Source organism: Nicotiana attenuata, chromosome 8 (assembly GCF_001879085.1).
Source record: "Nicotiana attenuata strain UT chromosome 8, NIATTr2, whole genome shotgun sequence".
In the NCBI taxonomy this organism is placed as follows: Eukaryota; Viridiplantae; Streptophyta; class Magnoliopsida; order Solanales; family Solanaceae; genus Nicotiana; species Nicotiana attenuata.
This window is the reverse complement of record NC_031996.1, coordinates 42,633,210-42,655,927: the sequence shown is the minus strand read 5'-3', so window position 1 is coordinate 42,655,927 and position 22,718 is coordinate 42,633,210. Positions and strand designations below refer to the sequence as shown.

The 22,718-nt window shown below is 38.6% G+C and overlaps 1 protein-coding gene and 1 long non-coding RNA gene across 2 annotated transcripts in view; both read left to right on the top strand.

The window, feature by feature from the left end:
• LOC109231870 lies at positions 1,447 to 3,765 on the top strand. The gene is made up of 3 exons (XR_002068858.1): positions 1,447 to 1,570; positions 2,238 to 2,310; positions 3,730 to 3,765. It is a non-coding gene; the product is annotated as an uncharacterized LOC109231870 (long non-coding RNA).
• Positions 10,825 to 22,718, top strand: part of LOC109231340 (regulator of nonsense transcripts 1 homolog) — a 16,189-nt gene continuing 4,295 nt past the window's right edge. Inside the window, exons 1-20 of the mRNA XM_019396974.1 lie at positions 10,825 to 11,696; positions 13,598 to 13,849; positions 13,936 to 14,106; positions 14,244 to 14,294; positions 14,748 to 14,840; positions 14,990 to 15,085; positions 15,284 to 15,334; positions 15,435 to 15,553; positions 15,897 to 16,005; positions 16,553 to 16,675; positions 16,771 to 16,842; positions 17,223 to 17,294; positions 17,439 to 17,505; positions 17,678 to 17,820; positions 17,972 to 18,043; positions 18,119 to 18,247; positions 21,491 to 21,646; positions 21,866 to 21,979; positions 22,350 to 22,448; positions 22,524 to 22,601. Coding sequence (XP_019252519.1) covers positions 11,178 to 11,696; positions 13,598 to 13,849; positions 13,936 to 14,106; positions 14,244 to 14,294; positions 14,748 to 14,840; positions 14,990 to 15,085; positions 15,284 to 15,334; positions 15,435 to 15,553; positions 15,897 to 16,005; positions 16,553 to 16,675; positions 16,771 to 16,842; positions 17,223 to 17,294; positions 17,439 to 17,505; positions 17,678 to 17,820; positions 17,972 to 18,043; positions 18,119 to 18,247; positions 21,491 to 21,646; positions 21,866 to 21,979; positions 22,350 to 22,448; positions 22,524 to 22,601 — 2,586 coding nt within the window. The 5' untranslated portion in view covers positions 10,825 to 11,177. The remainder of the gene's footprint in view (positions 11,697 to 13,597; positions 13,850 to 13,935; positions 14,107 to 14,243; positions 14,295 to 14,747; positions 14,841 to 14,989; positions 15,086 to 15,283; positions 15,335 to 15,434; positions 15,554 to 15,896; positions 16,006 to 16,552; positions 16,676 to 16,770; positions 16,843 to 17,222; positions 17,295 to 17,438; positions 17,506 to 17,677; positions 17,821 to 17,971; positions 18,044 to 18,118; positions 18,248 to 21,490; positions 21,647 to 21,865; positions 21,980 to 22,349; positions 22,449 to 22,523; positions 22,602 to 22,718) is intronic.

Here is a 22,718-nt window from a genome sequence, read left to right as displayed (position 1 = left end):
CAGAAGTCCACCACCAGCGAGGGAAGAGGACGCGCGTATCCAATGACGAACGGATACGCGTAGAACACGCAGTAGCCCGGGCGGTGTATATGCACTATGTCCCGACCTGCTGGAACTAGCTCAATGTGATCGGGAATCCCCCCTTTGGCTTTGAACGCCGTGAGCGCCGCAACATCCATCACCGAGAAAATAGGTTCCGGCTCATCCCCGGCTGGGCTGTTAAAATCAGTCCTCGCCTTCCCTAGACGGGGAACCACATCATCCACTGTCGGAAAACTCTCGTCTTCCACCAGACCCACTCCCTCTTCTATTAGGGGTACATCATTCTTCGGCGCCGGAGCACCAATGACTCTATCAGAACGGGAAGAAGCACTAACCATTTTTTCTTTGATTGAAAGAAACAGGAATGACAAGGGAAAAAAGGTAGTGGTCGCAAAAGTTCCTAACAGAAATAGAAGTATGAGAAGCTGAAGAAGAAGAAGAGTTACAAAAATCTCTCGTGAGAGATTAAGAAGCGTAGCAGTCAAATGAAAGATCCTCTCCTATTTATAGAGATAAGATGCCCTGAGCGGGAAAGCCAAACGTCGCCATTTCGAAAACGAAAAGGGCACGAGAAAGGACGCTATACATAGAAAACATGCGCCATAATGACGCATGATGAGCTTTAATGGAATTCTGAACTAACGTGACGGTTTGATACAACTGTGATGACCCAAAAGGACATCACTTGTTTTAGAAATAAATTATGCATTCCGAGTCCTTAAAAATCTCTTTCAGCATCACCTCGATTTGCGTGCGCAGTCCGGGCTCGTAGCCGGAAAGCCATTATGTGAAAATCTATGAAAAATGACGAACTTTGACTTTAAAATGAACTTTAGTTGACTTCGGTCAACATTTTAGGTAAACGGACCCGGACCCGTAATTTGACGGTCCCGGAGGGTCCGTAGGAAAATATGGGACTTGCGTGTAAGCCCGGAATCGAATTCCGAGGTCCCAAGCCCGAGAAATGAATTTTTAAAGAAAATTGTTTTCTGAAATTATTTATGAGTTTTGGAAATGAAATGTGTTTAAAATTTGATGGTATCGGGCCCGTATTCTGGTTCCGGAGCCCGGTACAGGTCTTATATGTGGTTTAAGTCGAGTCTGTGAAATTTGGTAAGAAACGGACTCTAAATGACGTGAATCGGACTCTCGGTTGTGAAATTTGAAACTTAAGTGTTCTTGAGATTTTTCTTTGATTTTGATGCTAAATTCGTTGTTAAAGATGTTAATTTGGCGATTTGATCGCACGAGTAAGTCCATGTGATATCTTTGAGTTAGTATGCATGTTTGGTTTGGAGCCCCGAGGGCTCGGGTGAGTTTCGTATAGGTTTCGGGGTGTTTTGGACCCATACAAAAAATTAATAGCTCTTAAAGGAGGCTGTGGTCTATAGTCAGTGCCGAACTTACAAAACCAGAGACGAGCACGATTGCTCTCGCTATTAAAGTGCTTCTTGATAAAAACTCGAGCTTTTAGTAAGATCGTGCCAACTTTTACATACACATTTGAATCGCAACAGTGATTTCACAGGTAACCTCAATAGAATATCATTTACAGTTTCTTCTCGTGAATAGCTTTCAATACTAGTTGTCATTCTGCTCCCCCAATTATTTCCTACAATATATGCAAATAGCTTTGTTATGTTTGAAGATTACATTAACATAGATATAGAACAATGATAACGAATTGACCAAGTAAAAACCTGAAATCAACAAATGAATAAACATTTGGTAATCTAACCTTATATGAAAATGAAGAAGAAACAGCGTTTGTTCGTGTGCTAGAAAAGTTAAACTAGACAACTAGAGAGCATTGAGGCAATTTTCAAGAAGCAAGTTCTTCCCCAAAGTATTGTTATATGATTCTAAACCTTTTCCTTTAAATTTCCCTTTGCATTTCATCAATCTTCATCCAAAAATCTAGAGTTTTTATGGTAGAAATTAGGAATTTTGGATAGAATTAGGGCTTTTTGTAATTGGGATTTAGACCTCGTTTTGGGGTCGGATTTCGAAACTAATTACATATTCGGGCTCGTGAGTGAATGGGTGAACGGGTTTTGGTCCGAACCTCGAGTTTCGACCAAGCGGGCCCGGGGTCGATTTTTGACTTTTTGGGGAAGATGATGGAAAACCTATAATTTAGTCTTGGGATTGGATTATTTAGCATTTATTGATGTTGTTATATTAATTTGAATTAGATACAAGTAATTCGGAGGCGGATTCCAAAGGAAAAGCGGTGTTTGAGGCTTGAGTTAGCCGTGAAAGTTTGAGGTAAGTGTTTGGTCTAACCTTAGCTTGAGGGATTAGGGGTCGAGTCCTATTTGCTACGTGATTATTGTTGAGTACGAGGTATAGACATGGTGGCGAGTATCTATACGTTGATGTCTAGCATGACCGTGAGTCTTATAATGTGATTTTCATGATTTCGTTGAATAATCTATGCTTTAGAAGTGATTTCTATTTGTTGTGAAAAGTTAAGGAAGAAATTGTGACTTTTGAATATCGAGGAGCAATGGCTCGAGTTATATTACGAATTTGTGAAAGCAAGTGAGTTGATTGAACCCTTTGGAGCATTGACTCAAGTGGTAAAGCGAGTTGTGAAGCAAAAGTGAAAAGAGAAAGAGTTATTAAATTGTTCCCTTGCCGGTATATTATTGCTTATTTGGTTATCTCCCTTGCCGGGATGTTGATATTGTTGATGTTGTTTCCTTGCCGGGATTTAATTGTTTAATTATTGCTCCCTTGCCGGGATTCCTATTATAATCTTATTTATTCCCTCGCCCCATTGTTTGTGATTGTTGTTTGGGTGAGGAAGAGAGTTAAAGCACGAAGGGTGATGCCGTGCATTGTTTGTTATGTTAGGAAAGAGTGTAAAGCACGAAGGGTGGTATGCCGTGGACCGCACGATGTAACATTCCGTGCCTAGTTATATTGATTTTATGGTAGAGGAAAGAGTGTAAAGCACGAACGGTGATGCCGTACCGCACGGTGTACCGATTCCGTGCCGTTATTGGTATTAGAGTTACTTATAGGTGTAGGATGAGAGTAAAAGCACGAAGGGTGGTGCCGTGCACTTGTCCTTGATTTCCCTGATTCTTGCTGATAATTGAGTTATGTTGTCCTTTACGTTTATTTACTGATTTTCTATTGTTATTTGGTTTTATTTCGTGGTTATAGATTCCCTTACCCTATTTTCCTTGTGATTGTTGTTTGGGTGAGGAAGAGCGTAAAGCACGAAGGGTGATGCCGTGTATTGTTTTGCTAAGAGAGAGAGAGTAAAAGCACGAAGGGTGATGCCGTGCCCTTGTCTTTGATTTCCTAATTTTTATTGATAACTGTGTTACGGTTTCTCTACACTAAATTGCTGATTTTCTGTTAATACTTGTTGTACCCCGCAGCATGATTTCCCCTTCCTATTTTCAATTGAACTGTGGTGATCCTCATGTTTACTTGTTGCTCTTCTGTTACTATTCGATGTTTCCCCGCAGTATGTTTTTCCCCCTCCCATACATGATTGTATGTGAATGTTTCTTTCTATACTTCTTTTCTACTGTATATATAGTTAAATTGCACAGGTTTATTTGGTAGTCTGGTCCTAGCCTCGTCACTACTTCGCCGAGGTTAGGTTAGGCACTTACCAACACATGGGGTCGATTGTGCTGATACTACACTCTACACTCTTTTGTGTAGACCCCAGTGGTGTAGACTTCGGACCGCGGTGGGATTGCTGATTCTAGCCCATCAGGCGACCCGAGGTAGTCATGCAGGCGTCCGCAGGCTTTGGCATCTTCTTCTATCTACTATTCTTGTTTCTTTCATGCATTTCCAGAGACAGTGTTGTATTTATTTCTTTCAGACCTTTATTTGTAGTATTCTTAGACCGTCTGTGAAACTGTGACACCAGTTTTGGGTAGTCGAGCCTCAAACAATTGTATTAGACATGTTCAGATAGCTTATTATTTTCTTCCACTTACGTTAATTCCGTTGTTTAAATGTTATTTCTTCTTAACTGTTAAAGGATATAAAATGGGTAAAAAGGTAAATTGTTCAAATAATTGGCTTGCCTAGCTCACATTAGTAGGCGTCATCACGACTCCCGAGGGTGGGAAATCCGGGTCGTGACAACAACTCCCGAAATGCCACGTCGCTACCTCGCCACGAGGTGTTCGCCCATCGCCCAAGGCGCTAAGATTTCTTATAAGATTTTTGATCGACGAAGTCCGCCCATCGAACTCGCCCAAGGGCGACCTCAATAGGCGGAAGGACTAACTGTATGGGTCGAAATCTGACCGTGCGTGAATTAGCGCTAAAAGGAATGGCGAGGCGCCGACTAAGCCGTGGTTGTATCCACAAGGCATCGTGACGACAAGTATCCCAGCCGCTGCCGATATTGAACTATCAGAAAGCTTGTACGGCGGAGTATAAGTCGTGACACTTAAGGGGAACGAGCTGAAATACAATTGATGATAGGCTATAATTACGTATTTTAGTCGCTTATTACACTCAAATTTACTGCACTTTAGTTGAGTTTGTGTTTTAATCGTTAGTGTTTTGCACTAATTGTGTGTTTTATGCCTTGTAGGAGTGATTTCGAGCTATATATTCGTTGTGTATTTTATGCCCTGTGGCGTTTGATGCCTAGAACTTGCCCTGTGTGTTTGCAAAGCGAAATAGTAGTTTTGTTCAGTCTTGGAAGTGATATAGGTGTTTCTTTGTTGAGCCAGATATGTATATTTTACCCACCTAATTGTTATGTATCGTAGTTAACCCCTTTGAGTCTGTAATCTTATTTCTTCGGCAACCACATTACAAGCCTTACCTATTTGTTTGAATTAATCATCTATTTGAACCTTTTAACCTCTCATGAGCACTTGAATTATTATGAACTGTGTAAAAGTTAAAGTGTGGGGTAGTTGGTTTGGCTTTTGAGTGGAACTAATGAAATAAGGAGAAATGTGCACTGTTTTGATAAAAGTAAGAGCCACTTGAATTGGAAAAAAAGAAAAAAAGAAAAAAAAATAGTTCGATTGTTGTGAAAAAAAAATATTCCTTGATAAGTGATGGCTTTTGATGTAAGTGTGCTTAAAGAAGAATGGGTAATATACATTGATGTGAAGGTGGAGTTTGGTTTGACATAAGTATGGGGTTTGAATGTTAAAGTATATGTATTAAAGTGCTTAGGGAGGTGTAGTCACTCTTATATCTAAATGTATCATACCCGTCCCTCAACCTACATTGCAACCAATTAAAGTCCTACTTGATCCTAGATTGAATGAGCTCGATTAGTAGAGTAGTAAATTACGGGCAAGCCTATGGTGCATCTTTTGTAGCATATGAATGTTATTTCTGAGAGTGAGTGAATTCTTTCTATCTTGAGTTCCTAAGTGTTCTTTAATTTTATTGTGTGGAACTACTCTCTTTTGTTGTGTGAGGGCACTTGATTCATGAAGGAAAGGTAATATCAGTGACCTCTATGTTAGAGTAAGTAGGTGAGTTGTGAATAATGCGTGGTACTTGTGAGTCAAATCTTGAGGTGAAGATGTTACGCTTTTGTGCTTAGTCTATTTTAAATATTCTTGGTGTGATGAGTTAGGAGAATTGTTTAAAAAGGTCGTGTCTATATAAAGTGTAGTTTGATTGCACGAGGGCGAGCAATGGGTTAAGTGTGGGGTTTTGATGATATGCTATAATTACGTATTTTAATCGCTTATTACACTCAAATTTACTGCACTTTAGTTGAGTTTGCGTTTTAATCGTTAGTATTTTGCACTAATTGTGTGTTTTATGCCTTGTAGGAGTGATTCCGAGCTGTATAGATGTTATGGAATGAATTCAAGTGATTTAGAGCTTTGAAGTCTGAGTAAAAGCCCAAGGAATTAAGCCGGGATCATATTCGGGGATCAACGGATGATAGAGCAACAAAACGAAGAATCGAGTAGGCATATTGCGCACTATCTAGTAAAATACACATAACTTTTTGCTCAAAACGCCATTTGGGCTCCACAATATATGGTTGAAAAGCTAACTCAAAGAGCTACAACTTTCAAGTTTTACGTTTTTTCAAATTCCAAACGGAACAGGGTGAAAAACGCGGTCGAAACCGCGACCGCGGACCTGAGACGGGCTGAGGGAGTATACTTGCCAATTACTGCGTTCGTACCGCGGTTGACCGCGGCCGCGGCTGTCTAGACGTGAAAAACTGTCCTTTTTAGCGTAGGAGAAGGTATAATAGTTTGGGCCCGACCCTACTTGGTATATATACATGGAAAAATGGTATTTTAAGAGGTTGGACACACTTTTGACATAATTTAGACCTAAGGAGGCGGAGGAGACCAATTTTTGACAGAGATTCGACCTAAGGAGGCAGAGACACAATAGGAGCAAGGCGGAGAATTCTTCTACGAGTTTTTCCTTCCTCTTCCTATTTTTCATTGTTGGTTATGACTTTTAGTATTGTAGTTTTACATACTATTATGAATAACTAATTTGTTATCTAGGGTTTTGATAGAATATTTGGTATGATAAATTCTTGTTATATTTTTATATAATTGAGCCGTTGGATTTCTCTACTTGTTCAACTGCGTGTTTGTTGTTGTTGATTGAATGGCCATCAATTGACTGTGCCTATTTAGTGTGTACTGCTCGAGAGAGAGTACATATTTAAGTAGTTGTTGAACAATGTCACTCCTAACGTATGTGAGAAATCAATATATTGGGTTTAAAGTATGGGTGTCCAACGGGACGGGACGGGACGGGACGATTTTAACGGGACGGGACGGGACGGGTTCGTGGGCCTTAAGTGTATTTTTTTAAAAAAAAAAAATTTAGTTTTTTGAAAATTACTATGTTTTTAAAGTTTGCAACGACTAGATTTTTGACTTATTTAATAAACTTAAATATTACTATGTTAGTATGTTAAAAAGAAAATTAGAAAACTAAGTAAAGAATTATAAAATATTAAAACAAAAGACTTGTAATGAAATAATCTAGTAAATATAAATTTATAATAGAGTTATAATTTATTTAATATAATTTCAAAGTATTAACTATTAAGTAACACCGACAAATCATAAAAATAATTCATCTCTAGATTTTAAGCTATTTGCCGCGGTTGTGTTAGCAGAAGCATTATCTAAGGTGATAGTTAGAACTTTATTAATAAGCCCATAAAAATCAAGTATTTGTAGAACAGTAGTTGCAATATATGCTCCAGTGTGTTTAGAATCAACAAATTTATAACCAATAATACGTTTTTGCAAGTTCCAATGATGATCAACCCAATGACACGTAACAGTTAAATAATCACAACCATTAGGACTACGACCTATATCAGATGTGATGGACACTTTACAATCCAAGTGATAAAATACACAACGAATATACTGAAGATATTCAGTCTGAAATTTAAAAACATCATTTCTAACCGTGATCTTGGGAAAACCTTGAAAAGCAGGGTTATAAGTTTCTTGAATATAATGCACAAAAGCAGGGTGAGAAGGAAAAGTAAAAGGTAAGCCACAGACCGCCACCATTTTTGCTAAGTTCTCACGATCTCTATCTTTGTTATATTTGTGTAAAATATGACCGGAAGCAGGGTCAAGTTGTTGTTGAATTTGGTTAGAACCAGATCCACTAGGAGTGCCAGTACTGATGGTAGGATCTATAATTTTTCCGGCTTCTATGTTAGCTTTTATCCATAAATCTTTGTGAGCACTTCTCAAGTGTCTAGTTAACCCCCCCCCGTCCCACCACTTAATGAGTGTGCAAATTGTTGCTTACATTTTTCACAGATAGCACGATGATTGACTTTGTCATGTTTAAAAAAATTCCATACAAGTGATGTTTTGGGACGTTCAACCTTAGGCTTACCCCTTACAGGGGGTACAGGGGGTAAAGCTCCAGACTGAGATTGACTCTGAGTTGGAGCTTGTGTTGCGGGACTAGTGGGTGTTTCGTCTAATTCTTCTTCCTCATTTTCTTCATCCTCATTTTCTTCATCCTCAAAAAAAATATCGTTGCCAAATTGTCTTTGTAAAGTTTCATGATCTAATTGTTCTCCGACATGAACATCATAAAATGTGGGGGGTTGAGAAAATGAAGTTTCATCAACATGAGTCATTTCATCAATATGCTTTCTAACTCTAGGGGGTCTAGGAGAAGGGTTATGATTAGGATTACTACTACTTTCACCTTTACTACTTTTTTTACTACTTTTTTTAAACATACCAAATACATTTTTAGGTGCCATGATTTAAATACGAAACTAAATTAAAAAAGCTAACACAAATATTACACACACAAATGAAATACGAAAATATAACACGTAAAGTAAACACAAAAATTAAGCACTAAAATGATACGCAAAAATTATATATTAAAATTAGGAGATGGAACGAGTGCACCGTGATTAAATATTGAAACTTGAAGAAATTACCCGAAATATTGCTCCAAATACTTGACGAATTAATTTGAAGCTTGAAAGTTGCTCCAAAAAATTTGCCCAAATACTTGAAAGTTGAAAGATATCACTTGATAGTAACAATATTGAGAGAATAATATAGAATATTAGAATGTAAGAGATTTGAGAGAGAAGATTGATTTTTTGTGGGAAAAAATGAAGAAGAATGGGGGGTATTTATAGTAGAAAATAGGGCCAAAGTGTCAAATATTAAACTTAGGGGTTATATTAAAAGTTTGGGGGGGAGGGGGGGGGTTGGGGTGTTTTGGGGGGTGTGGGGGCTTTTTGGACCGTTGGCAACGGCTATTTTTGCAATTTAAGCTGTTGCCTAACGGCTAGTTTTTAAATAAAAAAAAAAACAGGCGGGACGGGACGGGACGCGGGACGGGACGGGACGAAGCGGGACGGAACGGGACGCGGGACAAACGGGACGAAACGGGCGTCCCGTCCCGTCCCGTGTCCCGCGTAACATTGGCCCATCCCGTTTAATTTGTTGGCAACGGCTATTTTTGCAATTTAAGCTGTTGCCTAACGGCTAGTTTTTAAATAAAAAAAAAAACAGGCGGGTTAGCGGGACGGGACGGGACCGGGACGGGTCGCGGGACGGGACGGGCCGGCCCGTCCCGTTGGACAGCCATAGTTTAAAGGTAGGTTTAGAAATAACAAAGCCTTGACGTGGTCATAATGAGCGGTTAGATAAAGCCAACTAGCGTAGTTCGAGAGAATATGTCTAGTAAATTGTTGTAGTTGCTCGAGAGAGAATTACGGCACCTAAAGTGCTCACGATCAGTAGAGAATACATTGGCGAAATTGTAGGGAACATAGCTAGAAGGATTCCGATAATTGGGGAAATCATAACTCTAGACCTCCTTAATTTAGTCCCCAACCCTTTGTCTCGTTAGTTGATAATTTTACCGTTTTGTAGTATTTGCTAGTTAATTAGTTAGAAATATAAATCTCAATCTTTATAATTTAGAAAATTGTTCAAAACTTGTCTTCTTAGTGATATTAAACAGATATAGCTAAGCCTTAGTTCTCTGTGGGATTCGACTCCGGACTTTTAGACCGAATTTTATTTGCAGCGACCGCTTATCCTTTTTAGGACTAGAGTTGGGCGTGATCAACAATCACGAGATTAGGGTATTCTGGCTAGGGACCGTTGGACAAAAGGGAATACTCACTATATATATATAGGAGGTAAGAGATACTCACTATATATATAGGAGGTAAGAGAACAAGAAAAGGGGGCTTTTTCCTTCATCGAAAAGAGAGAGAAGAACCGGTGTAGACTTCTGAGGAAAAACAAGAGAAGGTTTCCTTCACTATACGTCAAGAATGTAAGCCTATCATTTACGTTTGATACTTTTTATAATCTTAAAAAGTGTATGACCTTGGTTATATCCTATTTTCTTATTCAATGTGCTTTGATATAGAGTTAATTATGCTTGGCTAGGATTTATCCTCTATTTTCTTATTAATTAGTTTAACAAAAAGCCTAATACTTTTTGGTCAAACAGTAACACGCTTCTTGGAAGGTGAGAAAGGTGCTTAAAGCTAAGCAGTATCTAGACAAAGCTGGTATTATTCAAACCTGAGGGATTCATATCAAAAGATTCCATGGAGGAAGCTTATATGGAACAACTTTGGTGCACCAAAATGGATTTTCATACCAAAATAAAGAGCTATGAATTGACAAAATGAATTGGCATGGGCTGTAGCTAATGGAAAAAAGATAGAAGTGCAAGGACTGAGGTGTTTCGAATGGCTTTTGCTGGAAACATGTATTATATGTGGCACAAACAAAGACAAATGGAGCAAGTAACAAGAAGATTATTCAAGACAACTTTTGTAAAGGTGTTGCGAGGGGTAGATTAGCTAGAAGACTAAAAGATCTCAATTTTTATCCATAATTCTAAGCCTGGTGGTGTTGTTTGGAGGGTGCTGATGAATTTTGTAGTTTTAGAGGAGATGTTGGGCTGGTTTTTGATCTGGAGCTGAGGCTTGTTTGCCTAGTTTCAGTCTGTTTTTCTTTCTTTGTTTTTAGTTGTACAAAATTTACTTGGTAATACAAAATTTATTTACCAAAAAAAAATTTAACAAGTTACGTAATATTTTGATGAAAATTTTTGAATTATAAAAACTGATATTCATCATTTTTAAATATTGATGGAACATTCATATGAAATTTAAAATTAAAATGAATTCCACATATATATTTTCCCACGTGATATAGAATATTTTTACAAAAGAATACTTCCAACAACTAAATGCTAAAAAATGACTTTTTGAGGTAGATAATGTAAATTATTACGCCTACGTTGTGAATGTCCAGAAAAAGGAAACACTCTATTCTGATGAAATTAACGCGCCGAACGTGCCGAACGCGCCACCTTGTGTCACGTGCTCATAGTCACGAGACCAGACGAAATCACCCAATCACGCAGAGCACCAAGTCTTATCTCACGTGACCCCCGCCATTTCTCCACCTCCTCCTCGGTCCTCGTCACTCACCTTTACATACAAATAGTCCTATTTCTCTCTGTCATCTCCCTCCATTTCCAAACCTGTAAATCCAAATTCCCTTTTGTTTCTCTTCCTCACGTTCAAATTCCTAAACCCTAACCCTAACCTGAATTCGTATGTGATTATTACAGTTTTTAAGGAGTAGTGTGATCGGAAAATGGATTCTCCGGCGAACAATCTGTACGATACGGCGTCGCAGCCGGACACGGGCAACGATGCCTATACATTTTTGGAATTCAACACACAGGGAGAGGAATTCGATTACCCTGAGTTTCACGAGCTTTCGCAGCCAATTCGGTCATCTGCGTGGCCTACGCCTTCCGATTCCTTAGTCTCGGAAGCTCCTGATCGGCTACCGTCGTCATCCGACGCTTCTCCTTCCGCAAAATCACGTGGCGGTGGTGGAGGAAATAGTAATAGTAAAATTAGTAGTAATAAGGCGGCAGCGGTGGCGGTGGATGCATTGGCGGCGGGAATGAGCGGGTTAAATTTTGAAGAGACTGGTGATGATGAGAGTTTTGAGTATGGGAAAGGGGATTTTGCTGTTGAACATGCTTGCAAGTACTGTGGAGTAGCGAATCCTGCTTGTGTAGTTAGGTGCAACGTGTCATCTTGCCGCAAATGGTTCTGTAATTCGAGAGGAAACACTTCGGGTTCTCATATTGTTAATCATTTGGTATGTATGCTTACATTTTTTGTGCGTTTTGTCATAATACTTAATTTATTTGAATATGGAAAATGTGCCAAAAGGACCATGAGATCTCAGCTTCAAATCCTAGTGTCATCCCAACAAAAAATGTGTCAAAAGGACTAGATCCATTGTAGTTTTCTCCCAATACAAATGACTAGCTAATTTCACCTATGCTGTTTGATGTTTAAGGTAGTATGAATTGTGAATGATTCTTACTTATTTATCAGAAAGGAATTGTGAGTAATAGTAGTGTTGAGCGCTAACCAAGGTAGTGAACTAGGTGAAGCGTCAGCATTATGTGTAGCTTATTTCACTTGTTTCTGTTTATCTTTGTCTATCTAAAGCTGTTGGATATGTTAGAACCAGCAAATTGGAGTCATAAGACTTCTGAAGTGTGTTTTGGAATATGAAAGCTTTAAACTTGTGAACATAGTGCTGCTTGATATCTCATTATCTGATTTTGCTTGTAGAGGTGTTATGACTTATCAACGAAATGGCGTGAGGTGTGATGACCTCAGTCATTGCTTGTCAAATTTGTTCAGACCTGCTGATTTGTTTTTCCTTCTGGTCCGATGCAACGACGGATGTTGCTGCCTCTGGTTGAAAGTGGAAAGAAAAAATGAATTGAACTGAGCTCCCATAGTTTGGCTTTCAAGGATGATGATAATTACTACAGCTGGCGGGGATTGTGTGAAATCTGCTACATTGGATTTACTTCCACTCTATGGGTTACGGAACAGAAGACTTTACTATTAATTTCTTAATATATTAAAAAATTGAGTTTTTTTGCAATTTGAGGAACTGGAAAACAAACTATTGAAAGGTGGAATCAAACAAGTCCAACTGAAAATAGTGTAAGAGGATTCAGACAACCAACTCCCAGTTTGGGTTAAAGCGCACTAGTAGCAGTAACAACAACAACAACAACATACCCAGTATTATCCCACCCCGTGGGGTCTGGGGAGGATAGTGTGTACGCAGACTTTACCCCTATCTTGTGAGGATAGAGAGGCTGTTTCCAATAGACCCCCGGCTCAGGAAAGCATAAGAACCACATTAATGAAAATATAAACAAGAAGAGACAGAACCAAAAAGCCATATAGAAGCAGAATAAAAACAACAAGATAGTAAGGTGATCAACAATGAAAGAAAATAACGGTTAGTCATAAAAACCTTCTACCATCAGAAAGCGAGACTGCGTGCCAATACTATTGTTAATTTAAGGAACTGAACTTATTGGTCGCTCCTGATGAAGAATCTTTTGTGGCTCTTAAAATGCTCTTTTTCCCTTTCGGGACTTTAGTGTTACGGATGAGATTTTCTCTCAGTTCAGTTCTTTCTGTCGGACGTGGAAATGGGTATTCAACCCTGGAAATATGAAGCCATTGTTTCTTAGACCTGAGTCTTTTGTTTGGAATGCTAATAATCATGTAGCCTCCGGAGTTGCTCGAGGGCGTATAATCTGTGGTGTCCATTTCTTCTTGTTCTGATAAGTGATAACATGATTCTCTTTGAAGATTTTATTTCTTCCGCAAGTACATATTCTTAGATGTAGAGAAAAAAGTTGAACTATTTTATCAAGCTGTTGCTGATTGTTAAGGAGAGTTGATTTACTCTATTTGATATTTTTTTTAAATGTTCAATGTCCATTAGATGTGAGTTTACCTGATAAGATAGGACACATTCACATAACGGCGTGCTACATTTTTTCTTGATACTATAATAAACAATGGGATATCTACATGCATTGACTAAAATATATTAAGAGCTATATTTATTTGACAGCTGTACTCTTGGATTTTCCTGTAGTTGGCACATCTGTCATTCTCACTTTAGAAACAAGACACTTGGAATTTACTAAGTTTATTCTACAACATTCACCATAGGTTCGAGCAAAACACAAGGAGGTATGTCTTCATAAAGACAGTCCACTGGGAGAAACAATTCTGGAGTGCTACAACTGTGGATGTCGGAATGTCTTTCTTCTTGGTTTCATCTCTGCCAAGACAGAGAGTGTCGTTGTTCTTCTTTGTAGGGAACCGTGTCTAAGTGTTAATGCATTGAAGGACATGAATTGGGATCTGAGTCAGTGGTGCCCCCTTATCGATGACAGGTGTTTCTTGCAGTGGCTCGTTAAGGTTTGGGTTACGCTTTCTTGTTTCCCCTTATGGTGCTTTATGAGTTTTGCTCCCCTCCTGTTTCTATAACCTGTTGCCTGCTGCAGGTCCCATCTGAGCAAGAACAGTTGCGGGCACGCCAAATCAGTGCTCAACAAATAAACAAAATTGAAGAATTGTGGAAGACAAATCCTGACGCTACCCTGGAAGATCTTGAGAAGCCAGGTGTTGATGATGAACCCCAGCCTGTTGGATTGAAGTATGAAGATGCCTATCAGGTGTCTAGTAGAGATTGCTATCCTATTTTGTTTAGCATTTAATGTATAGTGAATGCTCTGTAAATTTGCCCTGGATTGTATACATTAACTTCTGTGGTTGACATTTTAACTAAGTCTGGCTTATCCTTCTAATGTAGTATCAAAACATATTTGCACCGCTGATCAATCTTGAAGCTGACTATGATAAGGTATGTGAGCCATTTAGATGTTACTTGCTGAATTTTGAGTGCAGTATTTTCCTTCTTTTTTTGGCTTTTTGTTTCATCCTAAAATGTTATTGTTTTTCCTTTAGTGGATCATTTACCTTATATTTTTCTTTTCGATAGTGTAGGGCTTCCTTTTCTTTTCGTTGGTGAAGTACTATGTTGCATGTTAGTAGGGTCTATCCGATAGTCTTAAGTGATAATTAACCTTGCATTTGCTCCTAAATGCGTGTAGTCTCTAAATTATGAGATACTTCTCTTTTTTGCTTAAATTCTGTAGTCGATCAATCTAAGACACTGTTTCCTTTTGGGAAAGATGCGTTCTTTCCGTGTCAAATAACATGCTGATAGTGTTTTTTCTCCGCCTTGTATAATTTTTTGTTAAGGTTTAATACTGCTTAACTGACGAAGCTTTCGGATTTTATTTCTATTTGGTAGATGATGAAAGAGTCTCAAAGTAAAGATAACATCACTGTTCGATGGGATATTGGTCTCAACAAGAAGCGCGTTGCATATTTTGTTTTCGCGAAGGTATAATTTATCCTCATAAAGTTCTCTATTGACTCTAAGCATGAGGTTCTTGTGATGTTACATTTCTATCATAGCCAATTCTTTCTTGAAGTGGGATTTCTTTTGTGTCTTGACTCACCTCGACTGAACATAGGGTGCTGTTCTTTTAGGAAGACAATGAGTTACGTCTTGTACCTGGTGATGAGCTACGATTGCGTTATTCAGGGAATGCAGCTCATCCAGCTTGGCAGTCAGTGGGCCATGTGGTATGGACCTTTGTCTTGATCTCTCACTCTTTTTAGAAGGGAAAGGATATGGAGTCTCCTTAAGGCTGTAAACACCCTTAACACATACAAGATGACTTAGTCAGAAGGAGAAGTGCATTATTCTGCATTTATATTTGTGTCTTTTGGCCCTTTTTTTGACTAAGACACTCTGAGGTGAATGGTTTCGTCCATTTTCAGATAAAATTAACTGCTCAAGAAGAGGTTGCCCTTGAGCTTCGTGCCAGTCAGGTACATTAGTTTTAGGATTTTCTTGTCATCCTTTCCTGACTAACCCAAAAGTTACTTCGCATTATGTGTTCTTATTCGTCGCAATGTTCCTGTCTTGCAGGGAGTTCCGGTTGATGTGACCCATGGGTTCAGTGTTGATTTTGTTTGGAAGAGTACGAGCTTTGATAGGATGCAGACCGCAATAAAAACTTTTGCAGTGGACGAGACAAGTGTTAGTGGGTGAGTGATATCTTTTTTTCCTCTTATTTGTGTTATTCTGCTCAAATATGTACTTTTACATCTTGCATTCGTAAATAGATACATCTCATATTTTCTTTCTGACTTGTGAGTATTCATATGCTGTGATTTATGCGTTTATGTTGAAAGAATAGAGTGTTTCTGCTTTACTTTGCTGTTGCTGAATGTTAAGATAACTCACCTTGCTTTGCGGTCCAGTCTTGTTGTGTAGCTGTAGGGTTTTTCCATACGTGTGGAATTTTAGCAAATAACTTTGCTTGTGTCAGCCAGATTATAACTTTCTGATGAGAATACTTATGTTTGATTCGTTGATTCTACCACTCAGGTATATTTACCATCACCTGTTAGGTCACGAAGTTGAGATGCAGATGGTCCGGAATACACTTCCTCGCCGTTTCGGTGCTCCTTGTCTGCCAGAGCTTAATGCATCTCAGGTTGGCGGTTCTCTCTTTCTTTGAACTTATAGCTGCTTCTATTCTTGTTTCTCAAACAGCAGTTTTATCTATCTAGTTTCGATATATATCTTGCTTCTACCCGTTTTTCAGGAATATTTTTAGTATGTACTTTGGGCAAGTGGGATTGTCGCAAGTGCACTCCTTAGAAAGAGATGTTATGGGATTTATTTTATACATGTGCACACTTGTGCATAGATATAGCTGCACCTGGTCATGTTAGCGGACTTTTGAGATTTTGCTATTGAAAATTTTAGCTTCTTGCATCATGAATGTCACCATGTGGAACTATGCATCGCCAGAATTCTATTTCCAATTTGCCGGTGGTCTTGTTTGTTCCCTCTTCTTATGAATATTCCCTCCCCTCAGCTGTTAGTTAATTGGCGTGAAGGTGGTGCCTGAAATCCATTTGCTCCAACCCCCAAAAAGAAAAAAGGAAAATAAATGCTCGCCTCATTTCATCTCCAATAGAAGAAAATGAGTAAGGGAGAGGAATAATATTGTCTTATTATACATGTTTGTATTGTAGGTTTTCGCTGTAAAAAGTGTTCTCCAGAAGCCCGTCAGTTTAATTCAAGGTCCGCCTGGTACGGGGAAAACTGTTACCTCGGCTGCCATCGTGTATCATATGGCCAAGCAAGGCCAGGGTCAGGTAAGTTAATTGGTATACAAGTTGACTTTGTTTTCAATGTTAAACTCTTGATTTTGATCATGTTCCTTATTGTTTCTTTGACTATTTCTCATCAGGTTTTGGTCTGTGCACCCAGTAATGTGGCTGTGGACCAATTAGCAGAGAAGATAAGTGCTACTGGTCTGAAGGTGAGGCACTAGCATTTGTGTGTGTATCCCCTTCTGCTGGATAGCTTTCATTGAGCTATCCTAACAATTTCAGTCACTATTTTTGCTTGGTTATCAACACCTGTTTCTTTGGCACTCATTGTTGTATAATGGAGGTATCCTACTGAATTTGGACTGTTCTTCCTTGCCTTTTTGACATAACATATCCCCTCCCCCCGCCTCTGTCCCTTTTCCTTTGACTGGTTAGAAGGAGTGCTTTTCCATAATCTGAAGGCATCTTGCTGATTGTTATATAACCACACAACTAAAGGAAAAAAGAAAGAGAACTTAAAAAGTATTAGCAGAAACGTCATCAAATATATGATATTTCAGCTTTTTTCTTCTGAATTCTTTTCTCTCAGGTTGTCAGGCTCTGTGCTAAGTCAAGAGAAGCTGTCAGTTCTCCTGTTGAGCATTTAACCCTTCATTATCAGGTTAGTTCTTGCTATTTTTCAGACTTGTATGAATAAGTTCCCTTTTTTTTATAAGGAAAGGTAGTCTTAAATATGAATAAGTTTCCTTTCAGTGCATGTATATCTTTTTCTCTCCTTTCATTCTATAATCCTTTGTCCATGTAGGTTCGTCATCTTGACACATCCGAGAAGAGTGAACTTCACAAGTTACAGCAATTGAAGGATGAACAAGGTTGGTTTTCTCTTCTAGTTTGTTTATGCTTCATGGATATTGGTGTTTCGATTTGTGTAAGGATTTGTTAGCTTGAAGTCTTTGGTTTTCTATGATCATACTCGGTCTTTTATTAGCAGCATTGCTAAATGTGTGCGCACTATCCAAATTCATTTGATTTATCGATGTTCAGGAGAACTCTCCAGCAGTGATGAGAAGAAATATAAAGCTCTGAAGCGGGCAACAGAGAGGGAGATAGCTCAAAGTGCTGACGTGATTTGTTGCACTTGTGTTGGTGCTGGAGATCCTAGATTGGCGAATTTCAGATTCCGTCAGGTTGGTTCGCCTTAGAATAAGATGTTGAGGATCTTTAGGTCTTTTTCCATTTTCTTATCCGTTTATTTTTTCCTCATTTTTGTGTGTTTTTCTATTCATCTGGATGTTTCCTTGCTGGTTTCGACATCTCTTCTATGTGCCCTCATGTTAGGTGCTCATTGATGAGTCCACTCAAGCAGCTGAACCTGAATGCCTTATTCCTTTGGTTCTTGGAGCAAAGCAGGTAACTACTGCAATATATTTCATATTAAGGTATGCTATACGGATGGGCAGATGCTTACTGTAATTTATGTGCTAGGTTGTCCTTGTTGGTGATCACTGCCAGCTTGGACCTGTCATTATGTGCAAGAAGGCTGCTCGTGCTGGACTTGCTCAATCTCTGTTTGAACGCCTTGTTTTGCTGGGAGTGAAGCCAATTAGGTTGCAGGTGATTTTCTGGACGATTTTTTATGCATTAACATTTCTGGGATTTATGAGGTTAGATTGAATTGTGTGTTCCAGTTTTTGGCCTTATTCCTCATAATGTTGTGTAGAGATTTAAAGCGCTCGTGTTTTCTGAAGACTCAGTTCTTTCTTCTTTCTTTCTTTTTTTAAATGTTTTTTATGAGTGGGGGGGTTAGAGACACTAGCATTCAAAATTTCTTCAACGGGACACTGTTTTTTTCTTCAATATGTGGAGGATAAAAGAAGAAATTTTTTCTAGTTTTAAGGGTATGTGATCCCCCCCCCCCCCCCGCCCCGCTTCATACCAAATTGTGTTGCGGAAATAGCGAGTTGCTATCCTGCTTAAACTTACAACTCAGCTGTTGAGTTTCTATGCTATTCAACTGTGGCCTTTTTCATTTGCCTGACAAAAACAGTCATAGTTAACTCTGCTGCCTTTTTTTTTATTTATGAAGTAAGGTGTTCCATTAAAAAAGCATCAAGAAGATGCATAGTTACATAGTGTTACGGGAGGCCTAGTTACAAAGGCAAAAACAAAAAGGAGAAGCTAGGCCCTATACAAAGTGTCAATCTAGGACAAGAGTACTAACAAATTCCAAAAAATGACCAGTACTAATTACAGGGGACAGTTTTGTCCAGCAAAAAAAGTTCAAGTAGGCACTTTGCCTTGAGAGAGTGATTTGAAGTTGAGATGCCATCAAAACATCTTCTATTTCTCTCTGTCCATAAAACCAAAAAATAGCTGCATCATCAACCAGATTTTCTTGATGGCCTTATCAACTTTCCACAAACTCCAACTAATGTGTGCCTGTATCATATTTTGTGGCATAACCCAGCTTAGACCAAAAATACTGTAGAACATATTCCATATATCAGTGGCAACTGGGCAGTGCAGGAACAAATGACTGACAGTTTCCTGATAAGGTTGTCTTGTGTTAGACAAGCTTCATATGATGCAATCCAATTGAAGCATATAACCTTAATAGTTAATTTGGTCCTCCATATCAATTTCCATGGCCAGGCATCAAGCACCCAATTTGAGTGCAGTTTTGCTTTGTAACACTCTTTGACTGTGAAGATATCCTTGCTACCCCAACACATAGTGTCTGAAAGATCTTCATCAATGTTGTAGCTATCCACTCTTGCTAGCATTTCCATCAAACTTTCCATTTCCCAATCTTGGACAGACCTTCTCATATGCACATCCCAGTTATCAATTGTGGAGTTCTTGTCCATGGCAATTTGGAAAATGTTAGGATAATCATCCATGAGGGCTGTGTTATTCAGCCAAATGTACTTCCAAAATCTGATGTGCTCTCCATTACCAGGTTTGAAGTGGGTCTTCTGGAAAAAATCATTGTTCAATTTGCTAATAAACTTCCAGGGACCAACACCATAAGGGGCATTTGCAATTTTAGTGCTCCAGTTGTCTCTTTTCCCATGTTTTGCATCAATCACCTTCTTCCAGAGACTTGGCTCACCTGTAGCATACCTCCATAGCCACTTCATCAGCATACTTTTGTTGTGGATTGCTAAATCTTTGACCCCCAGTCCTCCATTGCTTTTCGGCTGTATGACTTTATCCCATTTTATCAAATGGAATTTGTGAGAGCTGTTATTCCCTTCCCAAAGGAAATCTCTTCTGATTTTATCCAGTTGCTTTAACACCTTTTTAGGGATTGGGAACAAAGACATATAATAGGTAGGTATGTAGTCAAGTACACTGCTGATAAGAGTTAATCTACCTCCCATAAATAAATATTGCATTTGCCAAGTGGCCAATCTCTTTTCAATTTTTTCTACAACACCATTCCAGATTTCACAATTCTTGAATTTGGCTCCCAATGGGAGATCCAAGTAGGTGGTAGGAAGTGCCCCAATGCTGCAACCCACAGTTCCTGCCAACTCTTCTATGTTGTTCACATTGTTGACTGGATAGATAGTGCTTTTCAGCTTGTTGATATGTAATCCTGACAAGGCTTCAAAGAGTAGGAGGGTGAGATTCAGGTATAGGAGCTGTGCTCTTTCTACCTCACAAAAAATAAGAGTATCATCAGCATACAGTAAATGAGATATAGTAATTGTATTCCCAGCATTGGTGCCAACTCTGAAACCCTGAATCCACTGCATTTGTCTGGCCTTTTCCAACATCTTACGTAGACCTTCCATGGCTAATATGAACAAAAAGGGTGAGAGTGGATCACCTTGTCTGATCCCTTTTTGAGGAGAGGAGAAATCCACAGGGGATCTGTTAATTAAAATTGAATATTTAACAGTAGAGATGCAATACCTTATCCATTTTATCCACTTTTCACCAAAGCCCATCTTCCTCAAGATAGATATTAGATATGACCAATTCAATTTATCAAAGGGATCTGCTGCCTTACTTTTCCTGATTTTTTTTTTATAAGGTGAAGATTTTATTAAAAACAGTATCAAGATGATATGGTGAAAATACAGAGGTAGTGCTGGCTTAAAAACATTAATATCCTAAGCAGTCTAGTATGTCCAGCATGTTATGTAAATTTCTGACAACATTTCCATCTTTCTAACAGTACAAATAATGCAAACAACTATATTTCACAGACTGCAGCTGCTCCTACTTGCCTCCAAAACACCTCTTATTTCTTTCTTTCCATATAGTCCAAGATATGCTAAGAGGAATAGCTCTCCAGATCTTTAGGGATGCTTCTGGACATGCAGTTTCCCAGCACTCTACACATTCCTGAATTTCGTACGACTTGCCTGATGGATGCCAAATTTAGCCATGAACATGGTCCACACCCGCCAAGTAGATTCAAAATGCACAAAAATATGGTCTGCAGATTCACAAGCTTGAGTCCGGCATGCTTCATGAGATACTAGCCAACCAAAACAGGTCACTTTTGTTGGGACTATAGTCTTCCAGATCATCTGCCAAGGCCACTTTTGTGCTTGCAGCAGCTGAACAGCATTTAGTATTTTATAGAATGAACTGACAGTAAAAGAACCTGTTTTACTTGCTTTTCTGAGTAGGCTACGTTACTTTTCCTGATTGACTGTTCCTTCCTCTTTAGATTTATTACAGTTAACTTTATTGTCGTGTATGTATGCCATTCAGACCCTCTTTACTGTTTGTTTATACCTTCTCTTCTCCTTCCTCCTTTTTTTGCGTAACAACAGGGTTTATATTTTCCTCAAATGATGTATAATGTTGGTTCTGCTGTCCATTAAAATGCAATATCAGGTACAATATCGTATGCATCCTGCACTATCAGAGTTCCCATCAAATAGCTTTTATGAAGGTACTCTTCAAAATGGTGTAACCATCAACGAGAGGCAATCATTAGGCATTGATTTTCCTTGGCCTGTACCCAACCGTCCCATGTTCTTTTATGTCCAGGTATTCTCTATTGGTCTAGCTGATTTCTTGCTGTCCTTTTTGGAGTGAGAAGAAGATATATTTTGTTTCTGTTCTCATTTGATTATCTTAGATATTACTGCTATGGCAATGAAGATACTAAGGATTAAGTGTTGTAGAAATTAGGTTGACGATTTCTTTTCCGCTTTCTATTTTGTGTATTTGTTATATGAAGTCATACTCAGTTGTTAATCTCTATAGATGGGACAAGAGGAGATAAGTGCCAGTGGAACTTCTTATCTGAATAGAACAGAAGCTTCCAACGTTGAGAAGATAGTCACTACATTCCTCAAGAGTGGTGTAGTCCCTAGTCAGGTATGGTGTTGTTTAGTTTTTTAACTTGTCCTTTGGATGCCGAGGAAGTTGCTGCAAAATTTCGGCAGAATAAAAATTAGAGATAGGAAGATCATTTTCAAGCTTATACTATTTAATAACTTTTCGTTTAAAAGGACAAGGGAAGTTCAAGAGAAACCACGCTCCTTCAAATTAGCAAGACTTAATTTGGAAGAAAGCTTTCCTACTACTAAGTTTTTAAAACTTCACTCACCCTTTCCTACTTACCATATGCATAAAAATGGCAGGGAAGTTTGCTTTTCGGTACTGTCCTTCCCTTTTTTTCAGAAATCAAAAGTACCTAAGAGTTTAAGTCATTTGTATGTAACTATTTTTGCATGTAATTTGCCAGATTGGAGTTATAACACCATATGAGGGTCAACGAGCATACATCGTAAATTACATGTCTAGAAATGGTGCTTTAAGGCAGCAACTTTACAAGGAAATTGAGGTATGGTGTGAATAGAGGGGCTACTTATGGTTCTCTTTAAATTCTTCCTATAAAGTGAGTAATTCCTCTCTTCAGGTTGCAAGTGTAGATTCATTTCAAGGAAGGGAAAAAGATTATATCATTTTGTCTTGTGTCAGGAGCAATGAACATCAGGTTGGTAACTTTGTATTGATATCCAATAATTATCTGTTCTCACTGACTGTCCATGTTAATTTGACACCATTTTGGTTCAGTATGTTGATAGCTTATAATCTTGATGTGATGTTAACT